Source organism: Pristis pectinata, chromosome 7, assembly GCF_009764475.1.
Source record: "Pristis pectinata isolate sPriPec2 chromosome 7, sPriPec2.1.pri, whole genome shotgun sequence".
In the NCBI taxonomy this organism is placed as follows: Eukaryota; Metazoa; Chordata; class Chondrichthyes; order Rhinopristiformes; family Pristidae; genus Pristis; species Pristis pectinata.
Genome location: NC_067411.1, coordinates 77,736,111 through 77,762,481, shown reverse-complemented (window position 1 = coordinate 77,762,481; position 26,371 = coordinate 77,736,111). Strand labels below are relative to the sequence as shown.

Here is a 26,371-nt window from a genome sequence, read left to right as displayed (position 1 = left end):
ACCAGTTGTGTCAAAAAGTCTGTTTCCATGCTCTATGACTCTTCTGTCATGCAAGGAAAGGTAGCTGTCATGGCACGCATGTTGATGTTCATTAAGTAGGTGTCCTTCCTTTAGATAACACTGAATGAAGGCCTTTTCATATCAGATAAATTATAACCTGCACTGTTGGGAACTCTGAAATTACACAACTCTCTAATCCCACCAAGAAAGTAATTACTAAAGATGTCTATATAAAGATGATATGAACTTTGAGGCTGTAAATCTTTTGTCAGGATCTGTTAGAATTTCTCAGTAACATCTGGAGAGGAAAGCACAATCTTCTGCTAAAAAGTTCTGCTGAATCTAGGTAAGATGTGTCTATTTCTAAACATTTGTGGAATGAGTTTCAAAGGTTAACCATCAGCAAATATTATTGGCTCTCTCATCATCTTGCTTCTTCCTAGCCTCTTCCATATTCTCATCATCCTTCTCTTTACAACACAGGAAGAGATTCCCCTTGTGAAATTCACTTTTACTGTCCCAAATATTCAACTCCTCAAGAGGAGAATAGTTTGGCGACAATTAAGTGCTAACAATATCTTGATACAATCTGACAGTGTTGCAACCATTTTAGCCAAAGGGGCTTTCACCGTGCAGAAAAATCTTTGGAGTGCTCACTTCCTGAAACTACACACTACAGAGTGGCATGATTATCAGTGAAAATGCCAGAGACAAGGAACAATCACCAATAGCCTGTCCTGGTCCAACCACGAAGACACCACGGCCAAGAAAGCTCACCAGTGCCACTACTTCCTCAGGAGGCTAAAGAAATTTGGCATGTCCCCTTTGACACTCACCAACTTCTATCGATGCACCACAGAAAGCATCCTATCTGGATGCATCATGGCTTGGTATGGCAACTGCACTGCCTGGGACCGCAAGAAGCTGCAGAGAGTCATGGACACCGTCCAGCACATCACGGAAACCAGCCTCCCCTCCAAAGGCATACTTCTCGCTGCCTTGGTGAAGCAGCCAGCATAACCAAAGACCCCACCCACCCAGGTCAATCTCTTTTCTCTCCTCTCCCATCAGGCAGAAGATACAGGAGCCTGAGGGCACATACCAACAGAATCAAGGACAGCTTCTATCCCACCGTGATAAGACTATTGAATGGGTTCCTTATACAATGAGATGGACTCTTGACCTCATAATCTACCTTGTTATGACCTTGCACCTCACCTTATTGTCTACCTGCAATGCACTTCCCTGTAGCTGTGACACCTTACACTGTATTCTGTTATTGTTTTTACCCTGTACTACCTCAATGCACTGTGTAATGAATTAATTTATACAAACGGTATGCAAGACAAGTTTTTCACTGTACCGTGTTACAAGTGACAATAATAAACCAATACAATGGAAAATCTCGTATTGAAATTAGCCCAAATACCACATGCATGCTATAGATTGGGTTTGGATCAAGACTGTACTGCGATCTAATAGGTAATTTTGCAAAATATATTTTTTTGGAATGAGAACATCATTCTATTTTCCTTCAGCTACTATCACAAACATCTGAAATAAAGTGGGATTTACAGCAGTATTCAGATCCTTTAGTTTTTCAGGTTTCAGTGTTATTCTCAATTTTCTGCGCTTTAAAAGATTTACTAAATACCTTTGGAAATTTTCTGAAGAATTCAACTTGCATGTTGCTGAGTCTAATTAAATCCTTCTTAATTACTTGCCAATAAACTCACTCTTGTTTTCAACTGCTCTTGAGGAAATCAACCATGGTGCATTATACTAACCCACTGAACTAGAGTTACCTCAATAATAGGATGTCAAGACAATGTAGTCATTTCAACAGCTACAGAAGGAATTCTAGGAGACAGTGGTATCAAAGGGGCCAAGCTGCGTTCAGGCTGTACCAATAACAGAGATGTCAAACCCTAGTACAACTTATTATTCTGCAAGCATTCAAATTTTGTATGGTTCACCAGTGACATGGTCCTAGGAATCCCACCATTCAAGAAAAGTGTGCAAATCCTGGTTTTTGTTAATTTACCACCCATTTTAAATCTAAAGAAACAAATTAGAGTGCTGGTTCTGTCAGACAGAAATACGGATGACAGAGACTTGCTCTCCAACTCAAATTCATGTTAACAGTAGTGAGTACTAGAAAGTTAATAGAAATAGATACTATTTGATCAATGTTAGCATGACACTCCAAACTGTTTTATTTTTCAACTTACTATGGAGATATAAGTATAGATAACAGTAATATATGACACAAGTGCAGCCTATTATTAAGGTAAGAACCAGAAATAATAATGTTAGTTTCTGATTGTAGATTTATCAGACACTTTTTCAATCGGAGTCTTTGTAAATTCACTGTTCTGTGTAAGTCTCTTGCATTCCACAGCTAATTTGAAGGAATTGATCATTACTGGACTACAATTGCATTTGAGCATCTTGAGAGGTGAGAATTTACTATTAGGCAATAGGCCCAATTAGTTAAGATTTTACTTCTGCTATTGATGAATAAGTATAAAAAGAATGAATCCAGCAGAAATTATAGCAGTATTAGAAGTAATTGAATTGAATATAAGAAGTAGAGATTAAGGTACCTTTTTAAAACTGGGAAGCATCCCTGAAAATTGTCAAGACAACATTATTTATTTCACAAATAAGAACAAGATAAGCCAAACATCCAATTCTCTGCAAATGAACTTGGTGCAATTCTGTAAATATTCCTATATGTAACCACATAAAAATCTATTCGAAAAGGTTGTGCGACATAAATTGTTATATGGCTATAGACTTCTACAAATATAGTCTAAAGACTATTTAGATGTGTTCCCACAAAGGATTAGATCTACCTTCATAGCTGATGTTTAAATCTATTATTATTTGAGTGGAACTCAATTGATTCCATCATTTTGGTGCAGAGCATTCTGACTGGTTGCATCACAGCCTGGGATGGAACCTCCAATGCACAGGATCACAAGAGGCTGCACAGGATTGTAGACTCAGCCAGCTCTATCACAGGCACAATCCTCCCCACTATTGAGGATATCTTCAAGAGGCGGTGCCTCAAGAAGGCGGCATCCATCACTAAGGACTCTTGCCATCTGGGACGTGCCCTCTTCTCGTTACTACCATTGGAGTGGAGGTACAGGACCCTGAAGACCCACACTTAATGATTTAGGAACAGCTTCTTACCCTCTGCCATCAGATTTCTGAGCAGTCCATGAACCCATGAACACTACCTCATCATTCCATTTTTTTGCACTATTTTATTTATGTTGTAATTTATAGTAATTTTATGTCTGCGCTATACTGCTGCCACAAAACAACAAATTTCACATCATACAAGATGGTGATAATAAACCTGATTTTGATTCCGACTGATAGTATTTTTAGCCAAGGACCTCTGCAGTGCAAATGTTTTAATATAACTCTGCTTATGATGCTTTGATTCACTGGTCATATTAATTCTGCAAAGACCCAACAACTGAAGTGCATCATGGAACACTTAGTCCAAAAGCAGCAAATGACGACATCCAAGCACTATTACAAAAATGAGCCCTAGCCAGTAAATGAATGTGTAATATAAAATAAATCAACCAACTTCATCCAGCTTAGTGATAATCTGTTTTCTTCATTTGAATGAAAGCTGTTTTTATATTTAGAATATACAAATCTAACACTTGCTGAATGAAATCAAAAGCTTTGGAAATCAAAAGCTATTTGACATGAGCTTAAACATAAGTATATAGCTGTGATTTGTCCCTATTCACAATTTTAATTTAAAGCTATTTTAATAACCTCCTTAAAATAAGAGTTAAAACAACTATTAAAGCAACACACACTGTTAAACAGAGCTTTCAATATTGCAAACAGTGAATTTTTGGTCATAATTTGCACAAACATTGCAGTGCTTCTGCAGCAACTTAGTACATTTTTATTTAATTTAACATTACTACTTAAGAAAATATTTAATTAAAACATAGTTTCTGTATCTTTCAATATTCCTATTTCTGGAATCCAATACTTCTGCATTTTTTTCTCTGCTAGAGAATCATCATTCACACATTTCTTTTCTCACTTTAGCTGTCAGAGTCTCATACAGCACTCACAACCGGAATTCAAACCTAAAGCTGCAGCAAGGTGGAGACTAGTTATTACACTTACGACTGTAACAGGAGGTTAGAATCATATTCATGATTCTTACATTCACATATGATATAAATAGAAAAAAAAAGTACCTAGGCCCATTCCAATCTTTAACAAAATCATAAGAATTAAATAAGATTTCTATTAATTTTTTAAGCCTTCCTTATTCTTAGTATCATTTCCCATCCTCTTACTAACTATTGAATGTCAGAAATCATTAAAATAATAACCTACATTCAAATTATTCCATTATCCCCTGGTTTTAATGTTCGCCTGAATATATGCAAATGAAATTTTTGTCCTCCACATCCTCATAAGAACATGTTAAGCGTTGGACAGTTTTTTTGCAAAAGCATCAATCCTATATTCACCCTTCATCACTTTTAAGCTATGCAGCTTATTAGAATAATTTGTTTTACTTTGAAGTGGTGTTTTACCTTACCTACAGATTTTAATTTATTACCTGTGTGTCCCACTTGATGGGCCTTTTTCAATGACTAAGGAGCCCAGCTTGCTATCATTCTGCATTAACAAAGCTTCTGCTGAAAGGGATCAATTTTGTTATATCTTACCTGCCTTGCATCTACTATTTGAGTTTTTCTCTGAATGTCCTCAGACTAAAACTGATCACAAGAAAAGTTCTAAACAAATAACTGCATCCTTTCAAAAAATCTGACTTCTTTAGCCTTCTCTGCATCTCTTACAAATGTGCCAACTATCCTTCCAACACAAAGCACCTGAAAAGATAATGGACCAAAATGTACTGACGTCCAGCTGAAGAAGTCATGAAGAAACATTGTCCAGCCACAGTATTCAAACCAGTATCCCAGACTTCACCACATGCCTAATGCAGTGTGTAAGTTAGAAATGAGCTGAAGGTCAGTCGCACACTCATCTGACTTCTCGCTCCTGGACTCACCACTGTAAAGGTAAATTAAGGTAAGATTATCGAATTTTCTGCACTGAATATTTTCATTTTTGTTTATGAGTTATTGACAGTTTAATATGCTCTAAATAAATTCATTACTTTTGTAAATTGTCTTATCCTCTTAACTATTTTTTTAATTATTTGATTTTTTTTTCTCAATCCTTTTCCAAATGTCTCTGATCATCAAAGACATTTGAAAACAATGAAAAGGCATTCTGTTAGTACAAGGCCTCAAGGTCATTAGAAACTAATAATGCAGGGACAGACCAGAGGTCAACCATGAGTTATGGGTTGAGTCTAGTCTGATATAGCCCAATATAATCTACACACATCATTTAATTTTTTTTAAATTAATCTAATTACATTTTCTATATCAATGCAAAATAATGATATAAGCAAATGTTACAAACTCTGCCATCATGTGCCTCGTTTTAAAATAACAAGCATCTGTAGTTTATGGTAAATCATCTGACATCAGTTTCAAAAATGCATTGTGAAAACAACAGAAAATTAAGTCAATGATTGAACTGCATTTGATTGACAACATATTTCCTTGTTTTTTTTAAAGTGGTAAAATATTGTTCAAAGTTTCAGAGAATTTTAACTCCTAAAGAGTTTCAGGAGACCATGGTAACAAATAAGACAACTACACGGCACACTTGATGGCCTCCTTTTCGGCCCCAGAGTGTGCCTCATCTTCATACCATTGGCAATATGTATCTATTGGCTAAAGAAAGCAAGGAGACAGATGGGTGTGGACAAAAGAGCTCATTTACAGTCAAGCAGGTTGGTTATCTAAGGCCATGACTTTCCTTTTGGTAATGATTCTGGCCCCACTAAGTAAATATTTCCATTTACCCTTGAAGGCCTCTTTGTCCTCTTGATGAGTAATCAGCTGCAGCCTATTGGGCAAGTCACAACATTTTTCCCACTCAAGCTAAAGTTAAAATTCAATTGGGATACCAGTACAATATAAGAAATAGGAGCAAAACAGTTTATCTGGGCCTTCGTGCCTGCTTTATTCTGTTTTACAAATTTTATGTGGACAGTTGTTTTCTGGTAGAGGTCCCAATCTCTGAACTTTAGTGTACAGTTAAATTGGTGGGAAGTGGATCTCCAGTGGGAATAGGCCTCTAATTCTGCCAGTGCCAGTTCAAAGCAAAAAACTACTCACACTTATGCCAATCTTGTAGTATAATGTACCCTGAAGTGCTTGGTAAATTATACATGATATAAGATAAACAATAAGATAACAAGTGGAACTACATTCATTGTTTCATTCTGTCATTATAAGTAAGATTTAAGCATGAACTTCAGTTAATCTGTTAAAATAACTTTATCCTCAAGATGCAAATTGATGTTCTATTATTTCTTACTGTTCCAGTACCTGCAGTATGATTATCAGTTCATCACTAGTTTTGATGTGAAATCTGTTGAACTTGAGAGAGAGCTAAAATACTACCAAAGCACGAATTCTGACCTAAAAATGATTTTCTGAAAAGTGCAAATAGAATAATCCATTAACAGAAAAACATTCTTTTCTCTACAACTATAATTTTTTAAGCCTAGAAATTACTGTTGAAATATTAGAAGACAAATGTTTCATAATTTGTGGGGTCTCCCTCTTCAATTTAAAATTGGCCTTAACCCATTATTTAAAATGGTCAAAGTAGAAAACAAGGAATATGGATCATACAAAATGCTTCAGCAGCTAAGATCACTCAGTAACTGTTAGTAATTCCTAGGGCTTTTTTTTCTCAAAATTCTTCATTGATAATATATTTGTAACATTTAAAATAGATTTTCATTGCATCAAATGTCATGGTGCCAAAAATCATTCATCTGAAGGTTACTATTTATACTTGCGTGATTTTCGATTGTGTGCTTTTAGATTTCAGCTATTGCAAGAAAGAGGGCATGCTCTGTATACTATCAATTCCATCCTGCCAAAAAAGTGTACATGCACTTGCTTATGAAGAAAATAACAGACCTACTGAGTATGGGCTATATATCCTCCACTGGGTCACAATCACTATTGTCTAGTAAGTGGGTACATTATCTGCTCAGAGCTCACCAATGTAGCAGCTATCAAGAAAAGTCTGTAATCAATAAGCCCTGACCTTCCATTTAAAAGCTAGCAGATCCACTTGTGACAGCAGTGTTGAGCTGTGGATGCCTTACAGACTTCAGTCAGGTAGTGCAGATAATCTCAGATTTCCTGCAATTAAACTCAAGAAATCTGCCACTGAGCCTGCCCCAGGTTAATCTTGTACAAGAACTGCTGGCCCATGGTTTCCATGGCAAGAAATGGCAGTGAAGTGAAGAGTAAGTAGGGTGAAGAGTAAGTAGAAGTTAATTTCCTTTCAATTTTTTAATTCAGTTGATTAAAATGGATTTAGATGTCTTTAATTATGTGTGAATGTTTTTACTTATATGTTTTTAATTGACCCTTTATTTTTTAATAATGCCTGAGCTAAATGTTTGTAAATGCCAAAGATGTTCATAAGCAATCAATTCAAATCATAACTTTGACAGTTGGTGAACTGTCTGGGGAATCCGAGGTACAGAAGCTGACATTTGCAGTCAGGCTTGCACTGTGCTACACTAGGCCTCCTTGATCAGCTGGGCTGACTGCAGCCAGGGGCAAGCTACAAGAAACTGCATCCTTCAAGAGCACATTATTGAAGGTGGCTCACTCATCAGCAGAAGACCACCCCCAGTATTTTAAAGGTCCTTTCTTGGCCTTTAAAGTTGAATAGATTTGTTGAAATTTTCAAAATGTTAGAACACATAGCATCAGAAATTATGCTTACCATGCCACTACACAGATTACTGGGAAAAAATTAATTTATCATTCTGTTGTGAAATGTTAAATTTTGCTGCTGATAAAACTTCAACAGGCTATGGTCCATAAGCAACATCTTACTTACATAATCATTATTAAAACATCACAGTACAGATTATCAGTGTTAAATAATAAACCTCTATACAATATGAAGAGAGCACTGTACTTGTATCTCTCTCTCTCTTACTCTTTACATAAGAAGGCATCATTTCGTTGGAGAACACCAACAATTAATGTGTTTTTTCTATTGTGAAGCGAACACTCTAAAGTACTAACTTAAAATATAATAGAGAACAAAGCATAGTTATTAAAAGGTATTTCTCAGATAACTGCATTTATAAAGGTACTTATTCACCAATAGTTTCCTTTCTGAAACCTGTACCAGAAGCCATCACTAATTGTGTAAATATACTTCCCATGACAACATTCATATTAAATTTTCATGTTATAATTTGTGTACCTTTCTATTCCAACAACAAACCTGTCTTTTAATTGAACAGCAGAGGTTCAAATGACAGGAAACAAAAGCCCAAAATTCATGACACTCTATCAGACAGTATTTTCTCTCCCCTGCCACCAAAATAACTATCTGTGGCCAATCAGCTTTGAGGAATGAATGAATGAAGGAAATTTAGAGGCGTCAGTTGTACACAATGGTCTACAATAGAACCATGCAGCTGGTGTCTGACCAACAGAGCACACACTGAGCAGTTAACTAACACATTTGTATAACTACTCTCATTCTGACCTGCTTTGCATAGCTTTGCTAATAATAATTTTCACAAGGCATTATTAAAGTAACGCCAGTATCTTTCTGTTTTCTTCCCAGCCTTTAATCCCCTTCTTTGATACATAAAATAAACTGGATTTGAAAAGTATTTACACACATCGAACTAAGCCATATTTTTGAAGTGCATGTTATATATGTCAGCTTCCACTGATTTTATACCAACTAAAAACAAATTAAGAGACTGCCTCATCAGAAATTCTATTGTTAACACTCTTTATGGTATGCAAATGACACATTTTTATTTCATTGCTTTGTTCAATCCACTACCGCCCAACACATAAAGCTACAAACAAAATACTTCACAAAAACAGCAGATAAGTATTACTGACATCTGTTCCAAATCAAAAATAGGATATCTTTAATGTACTACTACTGGTGTATAATCTAGCACATTAGGTCATTTTGAGCCTTAGAAGAATTAATATTGAATCTTTAAGAATAAAATAAATATTTAACAGTGGAAAAGCAGTTGAGATTCATTCAGGCAGCAAGCACTGATTACCATATCCAGCTCTTTGTGAACAATCACAATTGAGCATGGATTTCTTCAGCTTCATTTATTTAAACACCAATTAAAATAAACATGCTCTCTTGAATTCCTTACCTTTCAAAGACCTGGACAATCTCGGCACTAAAATAACACAATAATCTTTACTTTATCCTTAGCATCCCTACGTACAGTTCATTCCCAAAACAGATCATCCATTTCACTGCTGATCACGTGACAGATGACACATCAAAACACAGATGATCACCTGCTTCCTGATGATAGCTCTTCAACAAGAATCTCTGCAGCTTTGATTTTAGTGATGGATCAGAGAGCAGTAAGAATTCACAAGGAATGGCAACTGTTTTTCAATCTCAAAGGCTTATATTCATGAAACATGACATTTGTGAACCACAGAGCTATACACACAAAAAAAAATCAGCAAAGTGGAGTAGCAGCTAACAGCACAGGCATTGTTAAATTGAGAGAATTTTAGTGCAAAGTACTAAGCTCTCACAAAATATTTTCAGTGGATCCTAAAGAATTTTTCAACAAAGGGAAACATACACTTGGTTTATTCAGTCCTAATTTATATAATTCAGTGTGGAAAAAGAAAGGAAATGCCTCAGATCTAGCTGGTAAATTCCAGTGGTCCTAAATAGAACCGAGAGTACTTACCCATTTAAATAGAAGCACATTTAGGACTTCCACATGCTTGTAGTTAACTATGGACATCATAAATTTGTTGCCAAATTCAGAACAATGAAACAGTTTGCTCCACCGTTTTACTCCACATGGTCTCCAGAAGTATCCCATCTAACTGAGATTCCCCAACATAATTGTTGGTGATATCACCTCTTGGATCCTGCAATGTCTATCCTGGCACAAGATCCAAGACCTCATTAGTTGCAAATAAGAAAACAAATATGAAAATTAGTTCTTCCTTCAATTATTCTAGTTTAGTTTAATGTTTTAAATTAGCTTTATATTGCATACATTTTAGCTAATTCTATGAATGAATTAATTAATTTGATAAATTACATAACTTAATTATTTACTTTCTAACTGAAAAACTTTTTAAGTAATGTCTATACAACTTTGACAGCCAGCAAAGCTAGGGGTGGCATGTCAGCTGTCAAAGCTTTTGGGGGATTTCAGAAGTAGGGCTTCTTCAGTACACTGTTGGATGCCATGCCAATGACAGTCCAAGGTGTTTTGGGCCAACAGTCAGACTCTCTGTATCAGTGTCAGGTAAATATGGGTACAAGGTGACTGCAATGGACAATTGCAGACAACAAGCCAATGGCAACAAGGTCTGGCCTGCTCTGTCAATTTCGGCATAAATCTATTAGTTACTTGTCAGGAGCTTCAACAACACACTTGAAATAGGTTTCTGTTTTTTTGAATAAAACCACTCTTAGAAAATAGAAAATAACTAATTCACAAATGCCGAGAAACTGGACCCATTTTCAACTGTTGTTTATGGGAAAGACGTGCATAAGAAGAAGTTTTGCACATATTTTCAAGTGTTCTGCCCATTTTCTATTGAAGTTCCACTCATTTCCTGTTGCAATTCACGCTAACAACACTGTCATTTCCCCGTCTTGATTCTGTGCATAATGACGTCTTCAATGCCCGTTAATTATTTACAGAGGGAAATTGGATTCAAAGGTCATGACTTGCAACTTTCATAATTAACTCACTGTTCAACAAGGAATACATCACATTGAACATATCTGAGACGTAAAACGTCCATCCCAGGAATATCATTTTTATATATTAGAAATCATCCCTTTTAATTTTTAATTATGGTTGTCACCAGCAGAACAAGGTTCACAGATCCATCATTCTGTGAACCAGTGCTGCCACTGGACCATCTGCAACATTGGAGAATAACCACAGTCCCAGGATCTCCTCCAAGTAACCTTTGTACCATTATCCCTTCCCTCACTACCTCACCAAGGCTGTCACGTAGACAGCACTTTAACAATGCTTATCCATTTCCCATGGGCCAAAATGTAAATAATGGTGCTGCTGTCTGTCTATCAGGTAACCATGTCTGTGAAATACACAGGTTGGCTGTTAACACTTATTAAACCATTCCTTTAAGCAAGAGTGTCCCAATTTTACAACTTTTTTTGATAACCTAATTTGGCATTAGCACTACTCATAACATATGGGAATATATGGAAACCCAATTTTTGGCATAAAGGTTTCCTAAATTTTTGCTAAATAGCAGGAATACAAATGGAAAAACAGTCATGACTGAGGAAAGCTGGATATGTTAGTAGATCCCAGCTTATAAATTCTTGGTGTCTTCAGTAAATGATTGACACTCTTCCTAAGGGAGTGACTGGCTATTTAAAAGTACAAAACTACTAGGAGTGGTATCCAAGTATTGTCTATGGTGGTGTACAAGATGCATCCTTCATTCAACTCATCTGATAAAGTCAACAGTGAAGGCTTCCTTTCATTCTGGAATTCATAGGGCAAGTGGCCAATAGAAGATTGTTGATTATTAATGACGTTCTCACAAACAACCTTCCCACTTCACACTCTGTTCTGCCACAAAAGGTTTAGATGATATAAACATGCACCCCTTGCCTTTCCCTTCTTTCACCAGAACCATATCCTTGCACTATTCTCATTTCAAAAAGTACTACCTGCCGAGTCCAAGCTGGTAAGCAATCAGAGACCGTAGAAGGTAACACATTTTTTCCTGTGACACACACTTGCACCACCTCAGATCCTAGCACTTTCAGTAGGGAATAACTTAGTTGCTGGATCTACATATGGTGCATCACCAGACATCAGTGGACTGCAGCCAGGCCAGATGGAAAGCACAGGTCATACACCTGGTCCCCGGAGAGCAAGGCCACACACCAGTTCAGCTACAGCTGAGGACTAGAATGAGGTGGCATAATGGTGAAAGTTAATGAGATGCATTGGGTATTGTCAGTTTATATGAACATCTGCATAAGGTGTCCAGAAGCATGGGTAGTGCAGGTTCCACCTTTGCACATCACATTGGACAGAGCCTACAGCCCACACTTTCTAGGATTAAAGTTATGATCAGTTTCATCTTGACACTGATGGACTCAAACATGGTGCAGTGTCTGCTGACTCAGTTCTCAGCTTTCATTGCTGCACATACAGAAATGTGTAAGTGTTGCAGTATAGACTCAGAGCTCTGCATGGGTGCTGCCCACAAGTGCACAGGTGATTTTCTGCCTTGGTTGTACACCAGCTGGGCACTGTTCCATTATGGGGAGAAATGTCATGCATTGCCATCACAGTAATGTATATGCAACTAATGGCACCAAACAAAATAAGGGAGGGTGCATTCATCATAAAAACACATGCATGTTCTGCCTGCTGCTCTCCAGCAAATAAAACTGAGAGGTAGTCAGCTCACTTAGAAAAGGAAGCATCAATGACCAGCCATTTGCAACAGTGGGACTTTAACATGTTGCAAATATCACCAGTTCCAGCCTAGAAGGAGTCAGACACATGAAAGTTGTTGCTGTGGTCATCCCGACTGCGAGCTAAGCAGGTCTCCTCTGCTCCACTCTGAAATTGCAGGAGGTGGCAGATTTCAGGGACATGTGACATTGTCACCTTGTTGAACTTCAGGAAATGGAATTTCACTCCTGTATGCCCTGGACAAAAACAGTCCTCCTTGAGACCGAGTCCTCCTCCTCATTCTGCCAGTGGCTTATCCTTTTCTCTTTGTCCTATCCATCCCTCGTCCAGCATCTGTTTTCTCACTTTTCCAGTTCTAATGAAGGATCTTCCACCTGAAATGTTAACTCTGTTTCTCTTTCCTGAACTGCTGAGTGTTTCCCATTTACCAGTACCTGCAGTTTCTGAATTTTCAATGAATTTCAAGGAAGTATCCAGTCCACTTCTGCTGAATCAGTTCTCAGCCTGGTACTTGGAAGACTGGAGGGAGATTGAAGCTGCAGCCTTTGTTCTTGCAGGTGGTAAAGATCGTGAACTTGCCTGGTAGTCAAAGTCGAGTTTATTGTCATATGCACAAGTTTCACTTTTACAGGAGTCAGGAGCTGAGAGTGAGAATCTCATTGATTGGCTAATTGGAGGGCACTTTAACCAACAAAAGGAAGGTGAGGTTAAGTAAAGTGGCCATTTTGAGAGAGGGCCTGTGTAAGAGTAGGGATTTAAGGCTTTGGCTCAAGAGCAGTGACCCAGTGTAAGAATGGGGAGTTGAGGCTTTGGTAAGAGGGGGCTAGGCAGAGGAAGGAACCAGGTACACTTTAGTATGTCCTTTTTTTTAACTTTTACTATTTAGAATGAGTGTAGTTGGGATGTCAGTTAGGGCAGTGGTATGCTCTTCCTGTGGGAGATCTGGGAGACTGCTAGTGTCCTTGAGGACTACACCTGTAGGAAGTGTGCCCAAGTACAGCTCCTGCCTGACTGATTGCATTAAGGAACTGGAGCTGGATGTACTTAGGGTTGTCCAGGATGCTGAAAGTATCATAAACAAGAAGTAGTCACACCTAAGGTGCAGGCTGCAGATAGTTGGGTGACCACCAAGAGTGGTAAGGGAAATAGACAGACATGAAGGGTCCCCTGTGGCCATTTCACTCAGCAACAAGTATAACCCTTTGGATACTGCTGGTGGGATGATCTTTCTGGGACCAACAGAAACAACAGTTGGTGGCACTGTGACTAGCTCTCAGTGGGTAAGGAAGAAATCAGGCAGGGTGATAGTGATAGGAGACTTGATAGTTGGGGAGACAAGCAGGAGATTCTGAAGCTCCAAGACAGATGCTAGGATGGTGCATTGCACCCTGGGTGTCAGGGTCAAGGATGTCTTGGTGTGGCTGCAGAACATTCTCAAGGGGGAGGGGGAACAGCCGGAGGGTGTAGTGCATGTTCGTACCAATAATATAGTTGGAAAGAATGATGATGTCCTGTGCAGTGAATTTAGGGAGTTAGGAGAGAACCTAAAGAGCAGGACATCAAGGGTAATAATCTCTGGTTTACTTCCGTGCCATGTGCTGGTGAGGGTACAAGTAGAAAGGTAGCTCAGATGAATGCATGGTTGAGGAGCTGGGGCAGGGATTCCAGTTCTTGGATTACTGGGACCTCTTTAGGGGTAGGGGTGACCTGCACAAGAGAGACTATTTGCATCTAAACTGGAAGGGGGCCAATATCCTGGCTGGGAGATTTGCTAGTGCTACTCAGGAGGGTTTAGAGTTGTGGAGGGTGGGACCCAAAGCAATAAGTGGCTGAGAAATCAGGGGATAATATGGTAGCCAGTGAGCAAGTTTAGTCATCAGGATAGACAGGAGCACAGTAAAGGGAAAGGAAAAACAATTGGTGCAAACTGCATTTATTTCAATGCAAGAGACTTAACAGTTAAGGTGAATGAACTTGGAGTGTGGATTGGCTCTGGGATATCATAGCCATAACAGAAACATGCCTGAAGGAGGGGCAGGACTGGCAGCTTAATCTTCCAGGACATAGATACTACAGGCATGACAAAGGTGCAGGTAAGAGAGGAGGAGCAATTCCTTCTTGATGAGAGGTCATAACAACAGTCCTTAGATGATCTTGGGGGATCATCCAGTGAGGCCATATGAGTAGAACTTGGAAATAAGAAGGGGATGGTCACTCTGGGGTTGTACTGTAGGCCCCCAATAATCAACAGGAATTGGACGAGCAAATAGATAGAGAGATTGCAGCTAGTTGTAAACATAATAGGGGGATCTTAACTTCTGTAATGTAGACTGGGCTAACCAGTCTGCAAAAGGCTTGGACAGAGTGGAATTTGAAATATGTCCAAGAAAGCTTCCTTTATCAATATATAGAGGGATTTGCCAGAATGGGCACTACACTGGACCTCCTCCTGGAGAATGAGGTAGGACAAGTGGCAGAAGTGTCTGTCAGTGAACACTTTGGGTCCAGTGACCAAAATTCTACTGGTCTTAAAAAAAGTTGTGGAGAAGGACATGATTGGTTCATAGGTTAAGGTCCTGAACTGTGGCAGAGAAAATCTTGGAGCAATTAGGCAGGATCTTGCAGTGGTTCATTGGGTGAGATTGTTAGCAGGAAAGGAGCATCTACCAAGTGGGAGGCTTTTAAAAGTGTGATGTCAAGAGTTCAGGGCCTGCACCTTCCTGTTAGGGTGAAGGGCAAGGCTGATTCATTTCAGGAACTCTGGTTGACAGGAGATATGAGGGTCTGGTTAAGAAAGAGGGAGGCATACACTGTGCATAAGCAATTGGGAACTAGTGAATCTCTTTGACTACAAGTGTAGGAGTACACTTAAGGGAGGTTAGAAGGGCCAAAAGAGGATATGAGAAGGATCTGGTAGGCAAGGTGAAGCAAAATCCCAGGAGATTCTATAGGTATATTAAGAGTAAAAGGATGGCTAAGGAGAGAGTAGGTCCTCTTAAAGATCAGCATGGCTGTCTGTATATGGAACCAAAGGAAATGGGAGAGATTTTTAATGAATATTTCTCTTCAGATTTTAGTGGAGAAAACAATGGAGGCTAAGGGAATGGGGGGGGGGGGGGGTGGGGAATGAAGGAATGAGTGGTGATATCTTGGACCACATATGAATTAGCAGGGAAGAGGTAATGGAGGCCCTAAGGTGGATAAATCCCCAGGGCCTGACCTGGTGCATTCTCGGACCTTGTGGGAAGCTAGAGGAGAAATTGTAGAGACCCTTGCGGAGATTTTTGCTTCATCTCTAGCCACAGGCAAGGTTCCAGAGGACTGGAGAGTGGCTAATGTGGTACCATCATTTGAAAAGGGTAGCAAAAACAAGCCAGGAAACTACAGGCCAGTGAGTCTGACATTAGTGGTGGGTAAATTGCTGGAGGGGATTCTGAGGGACAGGATATACTAACATTTGGAGAGACAAGGTCTGATTCGGGACAGTCAGCATGGTTTTGTGCATGGAGAAGTAGTGTCTGACAAATCTGAGTTCTTTGAGGAGGTAGCCAAGAGGGGAGATGAGGGTAGGGTAGTGGATGTAATCTAAATGGATTTTAGCAAGGCCTTTGACAAGGTCCCTCATGGCAGGCTAGTCTGGAAGATAAGATTGCATGGGATCCAGGGGGCAGATAGCAGATTGGATTCATAATTGGCTCAGTGGTAGGGTGATGGTTTAGTGTTGTTTCTTGGACTATAGGCCTCTGTCTAGTGGTCGGTGCTGGGACATTTGTTTATAATTTAAACTATTGATGTGAATGTAAAAGTTATGGTTGGTAAGTTTGTGGATGATACTAAAACAGCTGGTGTTGTAGACGGTGTAGAAAGTTATGAAAAATTACAGGGGGGATCTTGAATAGCTAGCTATGTGGGCTGAGGATTGGCAAATGGCTTTCAATCCAGATAAATGAGTACTGCATTTTGGGAGATCAAACCAGGGTAGGTCTTGTATAATCAATGTTAGGGCCCTGGGAAGTGTTATGGAACAGTGGGACCTAAGAGTGCAAGTGCATAGTTTGCTGAAAGCAGCATCTCAGGTAGATAGGGTGGTGAAGGTGGCATTTGGCACACTGGCCTTCATCAGTCAGGGCACTGAGTATAGGAGTTGGGAAGTTGTGTTGCAGTTATAAGACATTGGTGAGGCCTCACTTGGAGTATTGTGTACAGTTTTGGTCACCCTGTTATTGGAAAGATGTTATTAAACTAGAAAGATTTAGCAGGATGTTGCCTGGATTTGGGGGCCTGAGTTACAAGGAGAGGTTGTGTAGATTAGGATTTTATTCCCTGGAATGTAGGAGATCAAGGGGGTGACCTGACAGAGGGGCATAAGATCATGAAGGGCATAGACAAGGTGAATGCATAGTTTTTTTTCCCAGGAGAGGTGTGCAGGGGCAGCTTCTTTATGCAAAGGGTGGTGTGTATTTGGAATGAGCTGCCAGAAGTAGTGGTTGAGAGAGGCACATTAGCAATGTTTAAAAGCCATCTAGATGGATAGAGAGGTTTCAAGGGCTATGGGCCAAATATAGGCAGATGGGACTAGCTAGTTTGAGCAATACAGTCAGCATGGATGAGTTGGGCTGAAGGCCCTGTTTCCATGAAGTAAGACTATGACTCTAAGTAAGTGTTTGCACAGGTGCAATGAAAAACCTACTTGCAGCAGCATCACAGGCACAGAGCATTAGATACACAATATTCACTGCACAACATTCTCAAGAAAAACAAACCTAAGTCATACAATTTTAAAAGAGGACACAATTAAAAGAAAAGTCTATTGTAGTGCAAAGTGGTCAGTGTTGCTATACTGAGGTAGTAATAGGGTTGTGCAAGTTGGTTTGTTATGAGCCAGGCTGCTGTTTGGTGAAGGTCCCTTTAAGGCACCTGGACAGTAGAGTAGTGGTGTGTGTGTGTGTGTGGTGTCATCACGACAGCAAGATTACAACATGCTGACATTTTTGCTCAGTGAGTCGAAGGAGGAGAGAGAGAGGGAGAGAGAAAGACACTGACTGCTGGTCTCCGTAACAATGAATAAAGAACAATAGCTGTGTCTGTCACTACAATCCATGTACGGATTTTTGGAGCAAACAAGTGGAGTCCACTTTGTCGTTAACCTGTAGTGGGAAACAGGTATTTCAGTGGGCGGCCACGTATCGAATGCCTTCAGGGTGGCAGATACTTTGGAACAAAGCAATGGAGATCAGAGATTGAGGTGTCGTATGGGTTAGGGTTAGGGTTTCGTAATTTCTCTCTACATTTTCTCTTCAGTCAACAGTGGTTTTGCAAAAGTCTTTGTTCACGTTTCACTTTATGACTTGCTGAACTGAACTTTGAGAACTATTCCTAGACTTAGGGTATGGGAATTTGCCACACATACACTTTGAGTTTAGTTTTCAGGTTAATGCTTGATATCTAACATTTTTACTTTACTTATCATTACAAGTAGTTATTAATAAAACAGTTTTTAACACTTCTACATGTCTCGGTGTGTTTCTATTGTTGCTGGTACGTAACAGGTTCAAGAACTGAATGGTTGAAGGGAAGTAGCTGTTCTTGAACCTGGTGGTGTGGGACTTCAGGCTTCTGTACCTCCTGATGGTAGCTGCAAGAGGATAGCATGGCCTGGATGGTGGGGATCTTTGATAGATATTGCTGCCTTGAAGCAGCACCTTATGTGGATACTATTGATAGTGGGGAGGAATGTTCCTGTGATGTATTAGGCTAAGCCCACTACTCTCTGCAGCTTGTGTTCCAGCGCATATGAATTATCACACCAGACCATGAAACAAAGATACTTTCAACAGTACACCTGTAGAAGTTTGTGTTTGATGACATGCTGAACCTCCTTAACCTTCTAAGAAAGTAAAGATACTGGCATGCCTTATGATTGCATCTATGTGCTGAGCCCAGGACAGGTCATCCAATATGTTAACACCCAGGAATTAAGCTGCTAACACTGTCCACTGCTGATCCACCAGTGTAGACTGGTGTATGTTCACTCTCCTTCCCCTTCATGAAGTCAATCCGTTATTTAGTTTTACTGACATTGAGCAAGAGGTTGTTGTTGCAGCACCACTCAACCAGGTGATACTGCTTCAGAGACGTGACAAGTTGCAATGCAGCTTGTAGGTAGTACACATTTCAGCTTTAAGGCACCAGTGGTGAAGGATTGAATTTCTAGGGTGCTAGATGGGGTGCCAGATGGGGTGCCAAACAAATGGACTACTTGAACCTAAAAGGTGTTGAGCTTGAGTTTGCTGGAGCTAGCTGCACTCAATCAAATATGGGGTATTCTAATCACGCTTTCACCATGTAAATGGTAGATGGTTAGGAAAACAGGAGGCAAGTTATTTGTTGCAGGACACCAGCTTCTGAGCTCTTGTAACCACAATATTTGTGTTCAGTGGTAACCCCCAGGATGTTTGGTGGGAGGATCTGACAATGCTAATACTGCTAAATGTCAAGGATAGATAGTTAGACTCTGTTATGGAGGCAGTGCCAAAAATGTGGAAATTTTCTAACATAAGATTCCTTAATTTTGGTGGCATACACGGTGCAAAAATTATTTGCCACCAGCCCATGCCTGAATATTGTCCAGCTCTATCAGCATGCTGGTATAAACTGCTTCTTTGTCTTTGGGGTGAGTGAGTGGGGGGGGGAGGGGTGCGCGGCAGAAGAGGGAAAGAAGCAAAAAACTGCAGATACTGGAAATCTGAAGTAGAAACAGAAAATATTGAAGGTATTCAGCAGGTCAGACTTCATTTGTGGAGAGAGTGTGAATATTCCAGGTTGATGGCCTTTTATCAGAATCATTAAATGATCATCGATCCATTTCTCCCTTGTTTTATTTCCCATAGATGCTGCCTAACCTGCTGAATGTCTCCAGCATTTTCTGTTTTTATTTCATTAATGGAACCAAATATTGTACAATCAGCAGCAAACTTGCCTACTTCTGATCTTAATATGGCAAGAAGGTCACTGATAAAGCAGATGAAGATGGTTGGGTGCAAAACACTGCGTGCTGAGGAGTCCCTGGGTGGGATAATTGACCTTTCACATTAACACCATATTTTTTGCTGCATTCTAGCCTTCAACAATTTTTCTTTTTACTTCTACAAATGTAATTGGGCATGAACTTTTTGTTTGCTAATGCTCTTCCGAAGTGAGGTTTTTTGTAAATGCTATATACAACTAAGTAATTTAGTTTGTTTTCACATCATTGAGGTTGCATTTGTCCAATCAAACTGATTTAGAATACACGTTAATTCTCTTCTCCTTTTGCTTCTCACTAAAGACCATCTTCATCCAGAACAAAATGGAGATTTCTGAAGCCCTTGGAGACACTGAGCAGCCCAGTTTGACACTGGCTGAAAATCCAACCCTGAATAATGAGTTGGAAGTTCATCTTTTGATTGTCCTGCCAGATATTAATAAGAACAGTATCCTCCATAGTTTGAAAATGAAAACTTTCACAATGCTTTGTCATTTGGAGCTTTTCTGAGGCTGTAGCTGAAGTAAACTACTAGCACATGCAGCTTTCCCTCTTCATATCTAGTCAAACACCTTGAGATGACATATGTGACAAAGTATACTCCAATTTTGCCAAATTTATTTCAATGAAACAAGGAATTTCTGTGTAATTTTTCTAATGTGCCATTTAGAGTTAACATTCCCTGGTTTTAAAATTCTTGGTTATTACTAACAAATATCTCCTCTGGTGATCTTGTGCAACATTCACATCCAATGAGAGCTTTACAACAGGCAAAGTAGGCATTTCTTGAGCTGGTTATGCAAGCAGAACAGAGATGCTGACACATTTGTCACTCTGCACTAAGTCCAGTGATATGTTGGGGAATCTACCTCCAATCCTGCACCAGACAGACCTGACATAGGAGCAGTGATGCCATTTATTCAAGTGGGAATTCAAACAATGTAGCTTAGATGGGAAATGTAAATTCAGCTAGATATTTTTATTATCTTTAATGTTTTAAGTTATTTTTTGTAAAGTCTTTAATTTTATTATTTGGCATTTACTTTATATTTACTTAATTATTTAATACAATCAGAGCTTTAAACTCTTACAAGGCCTTGGCATACTTTAAAAGAATACAAGGCTTAGCTCCAAGTCTCACCTCCTGTGAATGTCTGTCAGGGAGTTCCCAGGGCAGAGGATCAACAGTACACTGCCTGAGATCCATGCCTAGTGATTCCCAGCTGAAGGGGATCAGCATGTTTAGCCATCTGCATCCAACCAGGCAAGTGATGATTAACTTTAAGCCACTCTCATGATCCAGCAGTCCACTCCATGTACAACACTATTTTCTCAGATCATTTGAGATTGGCAGTAAATGAAACTGACTGCTGCTTCCCAACTCTTAATGAGTACCTTACAAATTAGTTGCCTTGCTATCATGCTGCCAAAGTCCAAGGACATAGAAGGGAGAATGGATAGGGTGTGATATTACCTTTTTCCTTCACTTTTAAATCCACCCACGGAGTAAAATCTGTACCAGCATGGCTGCCAATTTATTTTCATTGGAACTTCTTCCACAGTCACTTCACACAGTCACTGTGCTAATACATGCTTCATTTCTTGATGACTCAGATTGTCAGTGTTGATAATAAACAGACTGATGAATCTTTCACTTCTTCATTGGTGGTGAAGTGAATTACTGATACATGGTACCATGACAACAAGGAAAAAGAGGGAATGGTGTACATATTCAACCACATTTAAATGTAAAAAGTAATGGTGGAAATATAATCAAATACATTTTTCTTCTATGCTCACTCACCATTTTTAATTAAAAGCTGTTTAATCCTGCAGCTAAATCGTTTTGAAGGAAGTCAGACAATAGGCCATTTGATCTACTCCTCCCATTTTGTATGTTTGTTCCTACACATTTCTCTTTCTTGCACTTTGAGAGATTGAGAATCATTAGTCATTATAACAGCTGATGCAAATTATCAAAAGGTAAGAACTGTTAGGAACTTTGGATTTCAATTAAAGATCTGAAAGAAATTGCAGACAAATCCATCAAAATGCCCACAGACAATCGACAAAAGTGACTCCAGATGCTCGAATCTAGAACAAAAACAGCAGTGGGAGAATGCAGCAGGTCAAGCAGCATCTGTAGAGGCTAAAGGTGAAAGTCATTGTTTTAGGTCAAAACTGTGCATCGAGACTGGCTTGCGAACAGGAAAGGTTGCCAGTATATAGCATTAGGTAAGGGAGAGGGATAGGGGCTGGTAAGTGATAAGGTTAGGAGGTGCAGGTGAATCTCTGCCTCACCTGGATGGGCTGGGGGACGGGAGAAGAGACATGTGTTGCACCTCCTTTGGATGCTGGGGGATTTGGGGGTTTGCCTGAATATGCTTGGAACAAGGACTATTCCAGGTCACCAACAAGAAGACTGGCGTAGCTGGGGCCTATGCAAGTGCCCATTGATATGCCTTTGATCTGTAGAAAATGGGAGCAATCGAGAGCGAAGTTGTTGAGGGTCAGGCCGAGTTCTGTAAAGCAAATGTGTCAGTGGAGGGAAACTGGTTAGGTCTTTGTTGAAGAAAGAAACAGAGCCCTAAGATCTTCCTGATGGAGGATGGAAGTGCATAAAGACTAGACATTCATGGTAAAGATGAACGGATGGGACCAGGGAATTGAAAGTTATCAAAATGGCATGAGTGATGTCCTGGATGTAAGTGGGAAAGGACTGGATAAGAGGAGACATCATCAAAATGCTATTGATGATAATGATCATGCAGCTTTTTGTCCTTTGTGCCCAACTCAACGTTTGATGACAAAATACTGTCTGGACTATGATATGTGTCAACATGTATTTTGGTGTTAGCTAGATAAGCAGATGACTGAAAAAATTTTGCAAGAACATGCTGATAGGGTTTGATGAACAAAGGAAACAGGAGGGAGAAGTAGGCATAAATATTAGTATGGAACACTATGCTGTTAGTTCTATGTTATACAATGGGTCAATCTCTTCTAAAGTACCTAGGTTTAAGTGGAAAAATTGACCTTTTATTTTTATTACCAGTATATCTCTTTTAATTTTCAAAAAATTCTGAATATTGATTGCTATGCTGAGACCTGAAATGACTATAGTATACGAAGTCTACACGACCCTCACATGTCATGCTGTGATGTCACAAGCCAATGAACTTTCAGCTGAAGCACTGGACTGGATCCCCCTTGAGTCAGTTTGCATTTCATGGTTGGGCCATACATTAACTCCATAGGCTCACTAATCTTTTAGATCATAAGGGCTCCTCACGTCCTGTCAGTGTTGCTGCCTTGTGCTAAAGAAAAAACAGTGCAAACATGAAAGTTTGGCTCAAACATGAGCCAAATACAAATTGCATCCAATCCTTTGGATCAACAACTTAGAGAATGCCCCTATACCTAACAGTGAGTCCAAGGGCTGAGCTAGAGTTCAGATGAAAGATTAAATGCAAGGAGGACAAACTTGCATTCATGTAGTGCCTTTCAAATCTTTGTTATTTTGTAGGCAAATGCAATTTGACTGGAGCAAGGCCCCACAGATCTCCATGAGTTAAACAGTCAGATGATCTCTTTTGGAAATGTCAATTGAGCATAAACAGTTGACTAATATACTGCACAATTTCCCTTCCTCTTCCAATGTCATAAGAACTTTTGCATCTGCTTGAACAGCTAACCGAGTTGAATGTAAGAAGTGCTGCCATCATATATACAGTATATTCATAGAATCACAGAAGGAAAAAATCTTAGGTAAAACACAGGTAAATTTCTCGTGTACTTGGACTGAGCCCAAGGGAGAATCCAATCATTAAATTCAAGATAATCTCAAAATAAACATGAGATGTTGAAGTTAAATATAATTATCAGTTTTCACAACATGGCAAATCAGAATAAGTTACCTTAAATTGAAGTATAAATGAAATACTTGTGCTTACTAATACTAACCTTGCATATTCTTCACATGGGAACTGTTCTATTACTTCCTCAGTGTGTTCATGAACAGTTTCTTGTGCCACCAACTCAGAACTTGGAGATAATTGCTCTTGCACAAATTTTAAGGAACTGGAACAAAAAAAAAGTAAATGAAAATAAATAAACTGTGGTTTAAAAGTTTATAAAATTATTATGGTAACTGTAAATTAATCCATCATAAAAAAAGGATAAAGCAAAAAGATAACCTGAAATGACTGGGCTTAAAGAAAAAATATACTGTCATGAAAATAATCCTGATATTTCAAATAACCAGGATAGGACATCTCACTGAACAACTTCTGTTTTCTCTTGAGATGTGGATGCATTTATAAGGTGAATTTCATTTAGGACATCCCAAGGTCTTTCACTGGAGCACAACTATCACAAAGGAGGACATGAGGAAAGCTTGGTTAAAAAGACACCATTTATGAAGTTCAGAGCACAGCACAACATTTAAAATGCTTTAAAATTTACTTGCATTTTTTATAAAATTGCTTATATTGCAATTAGCTATAAATGAAAAAGTAATTTATTTATTCCGCAATTCATTTCCTATTTCACTAATGCAATGTATGTTTTTAAAAACGTGGACAGATTCCCAATGAATTTTGAAACTTGTTACATCAGTTTTCTGGGATAAAATGTACTTGCATTTATATTGTGCTTTTCAGGACATCAGGATATGCAAAGCATTTTGCAGCCCAATGATATGTAGGAAATATAGAAGCCAACTTGTGTGCAGCCAGATCCCAAGGTAATAATGACCAGGTAAGTTGTATTTATGTTATTGAACAAGGAATAAATATGTAATATTTTGGGGATAATTCCTTTGCTTTTTCCAAAATATTGTCATTGGATCTTTCACACCTGAGAGGGCCTCTGCTTAAGCTCTCATGCATGAGACAGCATGTTCAACACTGAAATACTTTCTTGCTATTAGAATGGAGTATAAACTAGATATTTGTGCTCAGATCTCTGGAATGGGACTTGACTCATAACCTTCTGGCTCAATTGATCCACAGCTGATATGGCTTTACAGAAAAAAATGTTTTCTTTAATGTTTAATCTTAAATGTTTTTAAAAAAAGTTTTCTTTGTAAAACATGAACAAACACCAAGGTTTGTGAGCACAATTTTGGATTAAGTGTACTATCTCCTACAATGGAACCACATGCAGTGGTTAAAGATTACACACTTTACAAAATTGAAACCTACCTCATGAGTTCATCTTTGTTATGTGTGCTAAGGTATCATATATTAACTAACATGTATATTGTTTCTAAAGAAGCCACAGAATAGTCTAAAGGAAAATGTTGGATCCTCCATCACCTAAAGAATATATGTAATAAAATAGTTCTCAAATTAGCAATGCCTCTTTGATCCAACTATGGAAATTAATGCAGATACACAAATTATTTGCAAAAAATGGAATTAAATATTCAGGTTTTACTCAACCCATCTTGTATTACTTAAGCTCCTTTATATCCTTTGGCAATTCCTCCTTTCCATATAGACTTGCATTCCATTAAAGGCACTACTGACATTCAATGCTCAGTTAAAGTTGTACAAAATATATCAACCACATGGAAGCTATATGCACCACTTTACACAACATACTCAACAGCTTGTTACTGCTGCAATCTAACTTTTGCAATGAGTTTCCTGCTTTCAGTTAGTACCACTTCACTATTGAAGTAATAGTTCTTCAAATAAATATTTTGTCACTTGTAATTTTTTTTATAAGATTTATTTATTACTAGAATAATACACGTTCCCCTTCTAATCTCAGTCTATGCTAAAAAGGTTGTTTAATTCTGTGCATGTTCATTGATCTAGATTTAGCCCCCTTTTATTATATTTCATTATTATTATCAAATCCATTATTATAAGAGGTGATATATGTTACAAAGTAGCACTTACAATAAACTGGTCTGGATTTTGATTTGAAAATTAAGTTGCAGCTAAATTGATCAGTGCTCAGACGAGCAATTAAATCAAAAAATCTGGAAGTGATAGTTACCCTCCACACACTGCACCATAATAATAGCTTGCCGACAGACTCAACATAAAAATCTATGTAATGCCATAGAGTTCACTGTAACTTCAGATGTAATTGAATATTTAATGGACAACCAACTTTAATAGATAATTATGGAGTATTATTGGTATGGGAGATAATTTTACACTTGCTGTTCTCTCTCTCTCTCTTATCTTACTTTCTTTCTCTTTAATGTTTTTTGTGGTGTACATGCTGCTTGCAAAGTAAATAACAGAGAAAGTCAACGGAAGGTCCTTCAATAAAGGGAGTAAACTCTCAACAAACTGCAGTGGCTGGAACAACAAAGTCTTTCCATGTGGTATACTCAGTTCTCACAGGTACCCTTACATACTGTATGTACTGTACAACTTAAATCTGCATGTCAAATTCTCTATACCATCATCCTGGATGTCATGTGCTTGTACAAATATTTAACATTGTTCAACTTCTGGCGCACATCTCCATATGATTCACAATATTTCTGCAATTTCCCCAGCCTCCATCTTGACATTCTTCCTTGACCGAGTGGTTAGAATATGTCCTACGTGAAATCACCTCTCTTGACTTTATGATTTGTACCACCCCTAGCTTCTCTGCTTTTTGTGCACCTGTCCTTACAGTCTAGGATTCATGAAGATTATCTGTGTCACAAGTATCAACCCATCATAATGTCAGCCAGAGAATATCTTGCA

At 38.7% G+C, this 26,371-nt stretch overlaps 1 protein-coding gene across 7 annotated transcripts in view; it reads right to left on the bottom strand.

Moving 5' to 3' along the window:
• LOC127572312 (protein prune homolog 2-like) overlaps nt 1-26,371 on the bottom strand; it is a 79,621-nt gene that overhangs the window by 47,145 nt on the left and 6,105 nt on the right. For 6 of the 7 annotated variants that reach the window (XM_052019397.1, XM_052019398.1, XM_052019399.1 and 3 more), the window contains exon 2: nt 23,616-23,732. In XM_052019397.1, the coding sequence (XP_051875357.1) occupies nt 23,616-23,732 (117 nt within the window). Of the gene's footprint in view, nt 1-9,322; nt 9,428-23,615; nt 23,733-26,371 lie in introns of those variants that run through there. The other variant, XM_052019403.1, reaches the window with a different exon arrangement.